Source organism: Anguilla rostrata, chromosome 4, assembly GCF_018555375.3.
Source record: "Anguilla rostrata isolate EN2019 chromosome 4, ASM1855537v3, whole genome shotgun sequence".
Lineage (NCBI taxonomy): Eukaryota > Metazoa > Chordata > Actinopteri > Anguilliformes > Anguillidae > Anguilla > Anguilla rostrata.
The window spans coordinates 17,719,242-17,733,371 of record NC_057936.1 but is presented as its reverse complement, the minus strand read 5'-3'; the positions used below and the strand labels follow the sequence as shown (position 1 = coordinate 17,733,371).

General features: G+C 44.4%; 1 protein-coding gene across 1 annotated transcript in view; it reads right to left on the bottom strand.

The window, feature by feature from the left end:
* The window catches only part of oxsr1b (oxidative stress responsive kinase 1b), a 71,835-nt gene that overhangs the window by 41,864 nt on the left and 15,841 nt on the right, over window positions 1-14,130 (bottom strand). The window contains exon 4 of the mRNA XM_064331058.1: window positions 1,900-2,008. Coding sequence (XP_064187128.1) covers window positions 1,900-2,008 — 109 coding nt within the window. The remainder of the gene's footprint in view (window positions 1-1,899; window positions 2,009-14,130) is intronic.

Sequence of the window (14,130 nt, the reverse complement as noted above, 5' to 3'; positions counted from 1 at the left end):
ACTGCCACCCACACGCATTCCCCCTGAGTGCCCCGCTTTCCCCGCATAGGAAGAAAGCACTGGAGCACCCAAGCCACTATTAAATGTGCTGGGTCTGCCATCCCCCAGCTTTAATGCATTTCTCGATTGTACTAAGGTAGCGTTCCGCTCGTTTGCAAATATCGGAAACATGTGCAACATCAAGGTTACACAGAAAAAACCAGAACCTTGTAATGATACAGAAAATATTATTTTTTCTCTTAAGTAAAAAATTATTAGTTTGCTTTAAGTTACTTTTTGCTTGGCAAGGGAAATGGTCTTACCCCATTGGCAGATCTTAAAAAGAGTCAAACTGCCTAACCCCATCTTTTTGTCTTAAGTAAAGTAAGATTCTAAGTCTAAATGTTAGACCTAATACTTAAGATTGACTTATTTTTTTATCTTTGCAGTCTAGGCGACTGGATGCTTTGCTGAAATCATTAGCTGGCATCTGTATCACACAGGCACAAGTTTGTTTTTTATCAAGATGGCAGCCTTCCCGCTTACTTTTCCAGCTGCCTACAATAAGGTGTTCCTCGTATGCAAATGCGTCAGGAGTATTACTGCCTGCTTATCTGATGGCTTCAATTTATCGTGTGAAGCCGAGCACACCGTCACACCGCGGGATCGACGATGGTTCAGACGCAAACAGAGAAGCCTTTCACAAGTCGTTCACACGGGGGCCTATAAAAATCTGTAATTCATTACAACCAGCATCTGCGCCATCCATCGCCGCCTTCAAAAGCAGATCCACGGCCAAGCTTCCTCTCAAATGACTCATGAAACCAGTTCTGGATAAACTGCATCTTTATGGATTCAGAATTATGCACGCATAAAAAAAACAAACAGACAAGAGAAAAGGAACTTTTAAACTCATGCGGGTGATGAGTAAACTTAAGGTCTGCTACAGTGTACGTGTGATAATGAGCTGTGACAGTTACAACTAAGCACATGAGCTGGGAAGTCATATGGTATGCCATATCAATGAAAATGAAAATTCATCTGTTTATGTGCTTGATTGCTGTGCTCCCTCCCTCCAAAAGTGTGGGGTAAACGTCTGAAATCTCTCGCTGGCCACATTTGCGCATCCTCCTACCGCCCCCCCCCGCTGTTTTAATTTTACGTCTGCCTTCAGCGTTCTGCATCGCTCAGCTGTTATTACCCCTGCATTGTTATTAGCCGTGAGGAATATCCCGGAATAGCCTGGGAAAAAGAGCGGCTGCTGCCTCCCCCCGCGGGAAACAATGGGGATCCGCGCGGCCTCTCGACCCATAATCAGCCCGCTAGCGGTTCCGCCGCAGCGCCGAGCTCGTCGCCACCCGCAATTACCAGCTCCCGGGCCCGTCCTCTCACTTCAGGCGCGCGCGGAGTAGCCATTACTGTCACCGGGATCGCTAGCCGGCTGCGCTGCGCCGCGGCCAACCCAGCTCAGACGGCCTAGGCTCACGCCGACGCTTAAAGACACCGGCGCGACAGAGAGCCTTCGTGACGAGACACGGTCATACGGAACGAGAGAGTCGAAAATAGCTAAATAAGCCCCGCCCTTCTTCTCAGGCGGTGCTTCGTTCATTTTTACGCGTTGCTTTAATTTGTGAGAAGGCTGCCTGCTTCCTTCGAGTCTAGAGTGAGCCGCAAACAGTTATCGGAGCAAAGAACAATTCTCCGTATGAGAATAATTAACAGATTAAGTCGCAGGAGTGCAGGCGAAATGGATTCGCCAACAGAGCTTATGCCAATTCCGCTAGAGCCGGGAGGAGGCGTGGCCATCAGGGACGGGGGCGGGGAAAGGAGGAAAGCCGGCAGGCTGTGTGCTTGAGGAGTTGTCCCAGGGAATGATGGGAAGGGGGGTGACGAGGGGGCGGGAACCAGTCTGCCGCTTACCCCCGCTGAGCAGCTTCATCACGAGCCACAGCTCGTCCTTCACGACGAAGGAGGTGTAGTAGGAGACGATGTTGGGGTGGTGGCATTGGCTCATGGCCTGGATCTCCTTCTGCAAGGGTCAGAGAAAGAGGAGCAGTCAGTGCACACTGCAGAGGCTTCAAACAACAGGTCTGTAACTCCCAACATGATTACACCCAGAAAAACCTGTCAATCAAATGGCCAAGCTTGCTTAAATTCCGCACTGCTGAGCACCTTATCAGGCACCTTAGGTGCATTGTTTTACTGATGCAATACTTAACCGGATCCTACTCCACCAGTAGGCTTACCATCTTCCCAGCCTTATGCATTCCATTGCAATCACTTTGCAGATGCTCTTATCCAAAGTGTCCAAAGACTAACATCAGTGTTAGTCTCAGGAAGAGACAAGTGTGATGTCACCAAGAAGGCTCAGAATGCCCATGTATAATCAATAAGAGTAGAGCTAACTGAACAAACCAAAAATCAGTATTGCAAACAAATGAAACAGCTGCTATACAGCTAACCTTCCTTTATAGAGCTCTACCTATAACATTTCACAAAGGGAAGTGCAAAAAAAAGAAGAAAGAGGACAGGAAAATGTGGTCAGGGCAGGTGTGAAGAGGTGTTGAGAGAGGTGTGTCTTCAGCAGCAGATTACAAGTATGTCAAGTAAAAAGGTTAATTTATTTAGAATTCACAATTCTGAAACATACAGTAACAGCAGAAAAAAAGTTTTAACTTTCCAAGAAAACGGAGCAGGTTCCATGTTACAGAAACTGATGTCAGCGCTAAGGGAGATGAACGAGAATGGAGGGGGTGAAATCATTTTTTTTTGCATGGCAACAACTGAAGTTTCCTCCCTCCCTGCTCTACACCACACCCCTACTCAGAGTCGAGAGCATGCATCACAATCAGACTCCCGCAGTTTTAAAGCAGAAACAAATGAAGTCATGCTAGCAATACGGCCCAATCTATCACCCCCAACACACTCCCTCACCCTTTCCAACTTCATCTTTTCCTTTCCAATTACACCGATAGGCAATATGTAAAAGGCCCTTTGTTCTTGGGATCTCACTGGAAACACATATCCTGAAAAATTTTTGAGAGTCTGTTTTGAAATTAAATGGTGGCAGCTAGTCTTGCAAGTTTAACAAGTATGACCAAAAAATAATGTCTACTAAAAAAAAACATGATCCATTTGTCAAGTGTTTGTCTTGCATGTCCTTAATCTAGACTTTATTCTGACTCCTCTCAAAGACACGCCTGGTTACTGCTGTACTCAAGAAGCACCAGAACCATACAATTCCTCACAATATCATTAGCAAACATTATAAGCTTTCAATAGATAGATCAATTAATTCCTCTCCATTGTAACCAGCTAGCTTGGGTCAGGAGGGAATGACAACTAGCCTTCTTTATAGTTCACACAAAACCCATTTTCAGTCAGTCTAGCGTGGTGCGTGCTCAGTGACGTCTGTTAAAGGGGATGCTCTTTGCCAGTCTTGTATGCCGCAGCCTTCGCAGCTTAATCAATGCGGACGCCCAGCATGCGGTGTGCTTCAGCGTCAGTGCTCGGAGAAGGTAAGCCAGCCCGGTGAATGCCGCATTATTCTAGCTGGCCAGAGTGCCGCTGCCTCGGGAGGGTGTCACCTTCCAAGTGCACCGTGTTTCAAAAGGGTTCCCAGTTTAAGACACACAGGGATCTGTTTACAGCATAAACACTCATTACCGTTTATTTTGTGAATGTTTATCTTTTAATTCACAGAGATTATAAACAGAGAAGTATTTTTGTTTTCCAATCCTGGGATTTTCTGGTAAAGAAGACCGATTTAAAAGAAAAAAATAATGGGGCCAAGTCATACTTCTTTTGCAGCTGACTTGTTAAATTTTGTTATAATCATTGTTTGCGGAAGCCTAGTTCCTTAGACCTCCCAGAACACTACTCCACACATTTGAGCTTGACTGGAGGTTCCAAACTTGAAACAAGCTGGGAGCAGTCAGCCATATTTTCTCTTGTTTTATTTTTACAGAGAAAAACTCTAACTGCTGGTCCTTAACTTCCCAAGGGAATTATTTAAGGTCTTGATAAATAGCGGCGACATTAAAATTAAGGAGAAACATTATGTAAAAAATCAACAAAATGTAGCCTAATCATTGCTAAAGTTTATGGGCCGAGCATCATGACAGTCACACCGAACGTCCCCTAATTACATTTAAAAGACACCTGTAAGTAATGGTTATGGGGTTTTAGAGCCAGTAAGATCAAGGGATTATATTCAGAGTTAACAAGGGCTGAGCGAGGTGCAAGAAACCACGATCGGGCACAAGCTGTGCTTAACACGCAGCACAAAAAAAGGCTCCATTTCAAAATAAAAGCCTGGCAAGTAAAGGCTTGGAGACCAGCGAGTGATGAACTAACAATGCACCCCTCTATTTCCTCTGCCACCGCTCCGCAGAAAAATGCTCCCTTTCCAGCCAGACCACTCGCGGCTACGCTCAATCTCCGCCGAACTTGGCGCTAGCAGCGAACTCCGCCACAGCAAACATCAGCTGCCGGGAAAATGCCCCAGCACACTGCACTCAACACCCTTGGGCAGAAAGGCATCTGACCAGGCCTGTGCGTGTCAACATGCTGACCTTCTCAAACCACCTGAGACACATACCGGCCTTGACCAGTTAAGGGTCGGTAATGCTCTGTACATTCTTAGACATTTGCACATTCACAGCTTCTTAGCAAATCAAGTATCGGTACGCATATCATTTACAGTATGTCTGTATGACACACTTGGCTGATCTGTTAAATTTCAGGAATACAATACAGAAATGTTGCCTTCAACCTTCACCAGCCAATTGCACTCAAAACAAGAAACATGTCGCCTAGTCTTAAAGGCCATTTTAATGGTAGTTACCATCTCTTTGAAAGGGGAAAATATTCTGTGAAAAATACTGAAAGAAACAGAATTCATTGCCATGAAATTCAAATCGTTCTCCAATAATTCACTAAAAAAATCACATAACGTCTACCAAGTATGAATATTTTATCAACTATTAAACTGATTATTTGGATAGTCAGACTAATATAATTCTCAAAAACTATATATTATATAATTATGACTACTTCAACAGTTTCAACAATTCCCATACTCAGCATACTATCTACAAGAGAATGTACAGATACACTGGATTGTAATGAGCACAAGAAAAATCTATTTTGTTTTCCTTACAGATTTCCGATGTTCTAATCCATCTCAATCCCTGCAGTGCCATGTTTTCTGATTCAAACTTAGATCAATGCTACATCTCTGGCCCGTTAGGAGACGGGAGGGACGGTTTATGGCAGTGACAGCTGTGGAATACAAGGTAGCTCAATGCAGCCCATTTAAAAATCACAGCCCCAGAAGAGTACTGTGAAAACAGGATCACTTTTTGAAAAAACTTTCTGAACTGATATTATAGTTGTGAGGTTACAAATTCAAGTACTTTATGGCAGTTATGTTCATTTGCTTTCAAGAAATGTTTCTTACTTACAATTTAGAACCAGATCATGATAATGCTGACTGTCTTTCCTGAAAGCTGTAACAATTTGTTTTGGCTTCACTAACTGCAAGACATGCAAGGCATGTTGGCCAGCAAGTAAAATATAGGAATATACTCATTCAGCTACTTTCAGCAAAATGGTAAATATGTGGGGGAAAATAACACAGCAACCATGTATGGCATGCTTACAGTCACTAAATATAAAGTTGTTAGGTATTAGGTACTGCAGCTACCGCACTTTTGTGGTTAGGTAACAGATTCATTTAGCAATTTGCATTTTGTGAAAGGACTTGAGAAGGCTACTCTTTTTCAGAAGTGAATGACCATTCACAATTCGAATTTTTACGGTAAAAGCATAGCCTAACTCATAACTTATCACAATATTAATCACAATCTTTTTTGCAGCCATAATAATTACCATCATTGGCTCATTTTTATAACGCACAGTCATTAAAACAGGTTGTAGTATATCTGAAGGGCAATTCTAAGCTTGTCTGTATTGACGGGATTGAGAAGCAAATGATTCACTGATGGGAAGAGCTGTCTGCATGGTTAATCATCACTCTCTTCCCTTACGATTAAAAGATCTCACACTGCCTCATCACCCTGTCAAAAGAGCTATCTGGCAAATTCCATCTCTGACAAGCCTTTTCGGGCATCCAAAAGTGACATCATGAGGTCTCAGCAATCGTACAGTAAAAGAGAGAAGCAATAAGCCGATTAATCACCTGTAAGGACCTTGGTCTGCATTGGTCCCTTTACAGTAGATTCAAATACAAGCACTACTAGTTCCTGGCCTTCAGTCTGGCTTTTTACAGTAAAATAATTCAGCATAATTTCTCCTTGTCAGAGAGTGAGAAAGGGTGTGTAACCTCCATTACACACCGAGCAGCAACCCACGGTTTTTGGGACATTGTTTGCTGAGAAACAGCGCTGACGTGCATTGGTGGCTGAACCCAAAATTAATTGTGTTGCATGGCACACGACTTCCTAAATCTCTACCATATCCCCAAATGGCCTCTCCGGGTCATCGGCTGACGTTATTTGTTCCACACACAGAGACGAGAAGCAAACAACTGGACGTGTGCTAATGCGGTACATATCTGCAGAGGGCACACTGCTGAGAAGGTCTTGGACAAATTCCTTTAACATCTGACAAACGCTGGTCTCGTCTCACTGCCTTGGCATCAAAGTCCCTTGACTAGAGGAGCTTGTTAATAGGGAGGCATTTTGCAGCTTAAAAGTCCACCTCCTGAGAAAGCGAAGTTGTGTTTTATGACTATGAAACAGACTGGCTGCAGAAAAATAAAGAATGCTCAGCTATGCATTTACAAGAGTCTGTATTGTTTTTAAATGACAAAGGTAATTCTGCTGAGCATAATTAACTTCTAAACACATCATGAACTAGCCTTTTGAATTATGTGATAACTGAAGTCGCTGATTTAATTTTTTTTTCCCCCAGAAGTTAAGGAAAATACCTTTTTGCAAAAGAACAAAGGACTTTTCAGAAAGTTCTCACTGTTTCACTAAATTAAAACATCATACATTCATGCAAGTCCATCTTTACAAAAGGCAGATTATTATGAGCACAATTATGGATTTTAGCAGCATTTTTAATGTGTGTTGTTTAATGAAAAATTATTAAGGTGGAAAAGCATTAAAATCCACACCATCAATATTGTTATTAGTTCGCATTGTTATTAGATCAACATTTACAATATTGACTTGCGCACCAACTGTGCGATCTAATATGTGGGGCAGGAAAAATATGACAGCAATTTGGAATCCCACACTGAAGTTCAATTTCCATTTCCTTTCAGTCTTTTGTCTCCATCTGTCTTTGGATGCTTAGCCGTATTCAAGCATAAATTTGCAGCTTTAAGCGTGATATCTGGAATACATGAATAGGGCCACCAGTTTGCCCTTGTGTTCTCGCATGGTAATGTACTTCAGTACCCAGTAGGGGTTGCGATAGTTTCTTTGTGAAGACCCTTCTCAAGACAATTACCTATTTGCACCTCCTCAGTAAAATCTAAGTAATTGCTACTAGTTAAGCACAAATGATGATCGACAGCAACGTTCACAAGCAGTTTAATTCAGTTCAATTAGGTACTACCTTAACATGCTACAGCATTTTTAGATATTGCACATCTTTTTTTTTACTGCAGTGATACTCAATCCTGATCCCGGAGAGCCACAGAGTCCGCTGGTTTCAGTTTCTTAAGATCAGCAAATGATAGATCTAACAGATAACAGATCAACATATTTGCTTTCATAAATGTCTCACTTAGAAACTCAATTGTATGATTAGTCACTTGACTGTGCCGTTGGAGTGCCTATGGGGACCCCTGGAGGATAACCACTAAAATACATGTTTAAATCCCCGCAGGTCACACGGTGGAGACAAACCGGTGGCCCTATACATGAAACCCATCCTGGAGCACCGAATCTAAAGCGGTGCGAAATCCAACCAAATCTGATTCGATGTAAACCGGAGCCGGTCGCCATCGCCATCCGCAGGTGAACAAAAACATTACATTTCATGCTTCTATACCGTTCCGATTATTTAAACAAAACCTCAGAGGACAATGTCGGTTTGCTTTAGACTGTATCCGTAAGCGACACAATGAGCTCACAGTTCCCCGCGCGTGCCACGGAGAGTGCCGCCTCATTAATCCCGTCAGCGCGCGGCTGGAACTCATCTGCGGATTACGCGCCACGGCGTCCGCATTCACAGCTACAGGAGAGCGAGCGGTGCCAGTGGGGGAAAGGGCAGCACAGCTGAAAGAGAAAGGGGAAGGCCTTTCCCTTATTGAAAACCAAAATGCAGTACATAATGGGTCACTGAAAGCCACGCTCAGGAACACTGACATTTTTGGAAGTATTACTGGTGAGCGGTTTAATAAGAGATGCTGAACAAAGAACAAAAGCGGCTATTTATAGCGCTGAGGCATCAGTAGAGAAATTCTCTTTGTAGATCTGGTGGCTCTTCGGATGGAAAAAAGGAATTTCACATGCGCACAAGCCGAACAGGATATGAAATTTGGCCACTCTGCATCAGACCGTATCTTTGGAACCTTTGGAATCACTCTGGGGCACAGTACCAAAAAACAAAAGTCCAATGCTAATTGCGATTTCAATTTTTTCCATTCAGCGTCACTGTGGGTGACAGCAAGGTACAATAAACAGAACCGTACAAGACAGCAAAGTGTACACCTATAACTCAGACTGCAGTTAAATTTAACAGGAATTTCTTCATTAACCAAACCTTCAGCTTAATGAATGGGTAATATGGAATTTTTCCTTGCCTGGCAGCAGTGCCAGCGCAGGAAGGGTTTCCAGTCGAATCAGCCATGAAGGCTTGCACACTGCCCAGATGATTTAAAAATGATAATAATCATTCACATCTCTGCAGTTCTCACACCTCTGCAGCACTCTACATACTGCTTTGACAGGGTCTTTGCCCATAGCAGCACCTACACCATGGCCCCTCACATCTATGCATTACTGCTGCAGTCTGTGTTACAGCGCAGGAAAAATTGCACAGTCCGCCGCGTGTGACGCCTCCCCTCCCGCAGGTGGGCCCGCACATGCGCCTCTGCTCCTACCCCCCCCCCCCCCCCACTCCCCCTCCGCAGCTGCACGCATCAATTATTGAACAGTTCAGTCTTTTCCTGTCTGTCATGCTGGCCGTTTCCATGGGAATCGGACAGGGGGGAAACAAACATAACAAACGCTCGAGCGTGCGACGGGGGAAAAGGTTTGACGTTTGCGGTCTCCCGTTTCCATTTTCTATCCTCCCTTCCCGGAGCTGCAGAAGGGGCGGGGCTTATTGGTCGACCCGGGGAGAAAGCTGCAAAGTAAGAGCGTACGACCGTAGGCCTGCTGGCAGTTTCTGTTCCTGCGCTTTGGCAGGGACAATGAGCGTGTCAGCGCGACCCTTTGTGCTGCCGTCGTGTCCCCGTAAACCCACCCGACAGCTGAGACGCTGGAACTACCGTCCGTCCCCTTTCCTCGGTGACATTACACCATTGTTCATGTTCCGTGTCATTATTCCTGTTCAATCCTTCTTAAAGGCCTCATTTGCTCTATAGTGCGCACTTATTCATGGCAGATTAGTGCTTGCGTAAAAATAAATACGCGACTGGTACTATTTAACAGCGATTTACTTGACAAAATCAGCTATGTAATGTTAAAATACCCCAACAGGTGCTTCCATTTCATTGTACAACTTGCTTTTATTCAGGACAACATTCAAAAGCATTTATATATATATAAAATCTGCATACTATAATTACACTATACTAACACTATAATTGCTTTTCAGTATACACATATTGAACCATTCAATACATCTGAAATTACTGTTAAAATGCACAAACAATCAGATGAAAATGGACAGTTGTTGACTAGTAACACGTCCATATCAAATGCTATAAATGTAGCCCTACAAAACATGAATCTATTCAACAATGCAAATTTTAGTGGACATCAATTTTTTCAGTTCATCAATGCATGCTCCTGGCTCTGCCGATCAATAAGCTTGCTGTACTAAGAACTAACAGGGCCTGCTCTAACAGGACAGCTCAAAAGTCAAGCTGAAACTCTCATATATTCAGAGTCATCAGCAATTGAAAATTATTAACACTTTAAATAAATAGTGGGGGCTTGGCAGCAGTCTGGGTCATTTTCGCAACAGGTGCTGAGAAACCCATCCTAGGCAAACTACTCGACACAATGCTAAGCAAGAAGAACCGTGAACAGGGGAGAAGTGATGTAGTGATGAAGTTATGTAAAAACTGTGAAGAATTTGTCCTGTGCGAGAGGACTGGGCCTTCCCCTTTGCAGTATTTTCATGGTATGAAAGATGTATTCAAAGGCCTGTGTTGTGAGACAAATTTCAGCCAAGCTAAATACTAAAAGGGCCCATGGAGAGAGCTCCTTCCAAAGAGGATGTATGAGTTCCCTGTGTCGGAATATCAGGTTTGCCTGGTCCCGCCAGTGCTTCTATTATGTTATCCGCAGTAAAGAGTGACGCCTGTCTCGCCCAACCTCAGGAAAGCTGTACGATGACAAGGTGGCTGCCAGTACAGAGGGAAAACAAAGGGAGCTACAGTTCCTACACTTGGCTGTGTAATGCCACACAAATATAGACGCACAGTAAATGCACCTGTAGCCCCAGGGATCTGAAACCAAAACCAAACTGTTGTGCAGCAGTCACGAACAGAAAGAAAACATCTTTCAATAGTGTAGCAACCTGCTTGTTTGTATGCCTGCTAAGAAGAACCAAAGCTGATAGTCATGAGTAATGACTTCATTTGCCTCTAGTGGTAGAATGAGGTACTGCAGCTTACTAATAGGGGAGCTGCTCACTCGGTGAGAAATAGCGGGAAAGCGGTGGGTCCTCCCGGCAAAGGCTAAAATCCCGAGAAAGCATCATGCGCGAAATAACACCAATTAGCCTACTGTACTTCGCATTTTGCAAAAGGTCTTCCAAACATAAAAACAAGTTACAAGCCACGCACTACATTCTCGTGATTTAGACCTCAAACAACTCTCTCCGACAGCATGGCCTTGCAACCAAATTAAAACGTAGGCTGTAAGAGTCACTGAACTGTTCAATTTTATTTATTACAGGCGAGGTTAGCGACAGTTCCCATCACAAGATCTGTCCGCGTGTTTGTTTCGGGGAAGTCTCGGCATGTGACAGCGGGAGAGGGTAGTCCGCGTTCGCCGTGCGCCACCACACGTACACGCCGTCCCGCCGCTCCAGCACAGTGCACAGCTTCTCGCTTGTCCACAACCAGCTGAAGTCTTGACCTCTTATGAAAGAAGACTAAATTGAAAACATGATCAAATTGAAAAGGGTTCAGAACAGATTAAACTAAACTAATGTCTTGTGTGAAGTGCTGGCTTTCTTTCTGACCACACAAAAGCATCAGGAGGAATACCCGTTTGGGTCAAAATGTTGATGTCACGATTATTGTAATGAAATGGGAGCATTTTTTGTTAGCTACAGTGCACGGACTGTTTTTTTCAATTGACTTGGACACTTCCCAGCACCTGCAGCTATGGTATATTGCGTGTGTGTTTCAACTTAGTTCATTTGACCACACAAAAACAAATCAGGAAAAAAGGAGAAGAAAGATCTGTTCAAAACACAAAATCTGCACAAATACATGCACCTCACACAAAGCTTGGCAAAATGGCTAAATCATTACACACTCCGCTGAACCAATACAATCTGAACCTACAGTCAGAATCGCCTTTCAAGGCCCAGTGATGCTAGGAATACAAGCAACGGCACAATAAACAGAGACACTAGGTGAAATGTAAAAGGCTTTCCCACCAAGAGTCCTTTGGAGACATTTAACGAGCACTTGAGGATCAGACGCTCCTTCAACGACGCTGGAGAAGACCTCTTATGTTGTATCTACACTAGTAGCCCACTTCATTGGACTAGTGAAGGGTACTACAGCGTGTGCAGTCAGATGGCACAAAAAGGCTGAGAATCAGCAGTTCAAGTCCGAGGTTCGACACCCCACCCCATACAGTGCGCAGTATCACGCCCGGGGAGAAGCCACTCCGCAGTCCGTATAAACGAGCGCCGCACCAGATGAGCCCACGCCCAGGTTCACCTTTCCCGAGAGTGGCTCTCCAAGAGGCTCAGTGACAGCTGGCGCGAGCCCGACAGGGCACTTCGCGGGCAGAGCGGCCAACGGCTGCCACGGAGGAAATTAATTCTGCGCACGCGTCTGCGTCGCGCTCCTCGAGTCCCTCTCTCCCCTTCTGTGCCAGCTGAGGGGCCGTCGGATGGCCAGGCGTGGTTCAATCAGCTAAAAGACACCAAATCGAGTGCCGAGTCCATCAGCGCCCTCCCCGAGCAGCTGTGCAGAGGCAACGTGTCAGTCATTACCTGCATAATTAATTCAAATAACATCTGCTTCATAGAGGCATGCTTGGGAAGGGCCCGAAGGTTTGTCATTTGTTGGCATGCTTCGAGGGTCAGGAATCAAGTTAGAAGGAGGAATGCATAGAGTGTTTCCGGCACATTCACTGGATGACTGATCACCAAAAAAAAAAAGCCAGTGCAAGGTTGGGTTCAGCAGCTCTGTGCGAACCGCAGCCTCAAGCGGAGACAGATCTCAACGTATGCGACTGGTGACAGAGAGGGGCAGTTTAAAGAGACGAGGGGACGGAGCTCGGCAGAGAACGGTTTGGGCATGACGGACGACACCGTTCGGCTGGGTGGAGATTGAGCCGAGCCGAGCGGACACTGCGGCTCACCCGGCGCCCGGGTCCCCAGGCTCCCCTGGGGCCGGGCCGAGCGTGTGCACTAATCTAATCAGTGAGGCGAAACGCACTCCTCGCTGCTGGGGCAGGGACAGCCGGGAGAAAAATAGCCCTGTCCTCAGTGGCTGCTGGATTCACTCCAGGAGCCAATGAAATCTCAAAGGGCCGAGTCGCTGATAACCACAGACACACACCACATTCCTGCAGAGCCTATTGCCATTCTGCTGTCATGCTGCAGGAAAGAATGCGACAGTATCATAAGATGAAGCCATGTAAGCATTAGAACGCAGTTTAAAAAAATAAAATCGACGTCTCAAAAAAAGCCATAGTTTTATACAGTTGAACTTGATAACAAAGAAAAACTAGACTACAAAAATGCCACTGCAAGGATATAATACAAGTCTTACTTTAGTAATGTTGATAACTCAAATGATTAATCTGTTACACTAAGAACTTATCTACTTTTTTTGGAGATAAAGTAGATAAAGTGTAGAAATTAGATGTTACATTCTGTGTGGTTGTCAGATTTTCCTCTCTTAAATTAATGTTTTTAAATAATCCAAATGTAGTACTGAATGCATGTACATCTTCCATTTAAATACATGCGGCACCAAAGGCTAAATTCACAACTGCAATTCAATTTGCATACCTTCCCTAGGCAGACATGAGGACTTCCCATTTATAGGGGGTAGTATAACAATAACGGGCAGGACCCGTTTCAGTCAGCCTGAAATTATAAGGGCGATGTGAGGCTGGTCTTTAGGTGCTCTCTTACATAGGTTAGGAAAGAGTGATCCACGGTGAAGGATCCCCAGTTACTACAAGCCAAGGTAAAGGTGAAATAATTGACAGAGAAACACTCTAACCCCTAACATTTGAATGTTGTGGCCCTGCAGTCTCATTTAGACAAGAGACAGAATCCCAAGAAGCTCTCCATGTTCTACTCCAGTTGGCAGAAGAATGTGTTCAGTCTGTCTTCCCTCTCTTCATTCAGTTTATTCCAAATCCTACTGCTGACCCCTGATCTGTGTCAATGATGCAATTTTATCCACTGCTAAAAATAATTTATTAGAATGAAATCGCATTTCTATTATTATGTAATTATACAAACATTAAAGGTGCAATATGTACGTTTGGAAAAAGGTTTTGAAAAAAAAATGTTCCTCCCACCTCCTCATCTCCGCTCTCCCTCCACAGCTGACCAACTGACAAACCAATCAGTCTGCTGGCCAGCTGACTGACTGTATGTTTGTAAAAAGAAGAGATTAACATCCATGAGTGAAGACATCCACAACTGCAGAAGCACTCACTCTGTAACCATGATCTGAATCAAACAGCTGATAGCAGCAAGACAGCTGGTGAATAGTGATCAGGCAGGACTGCC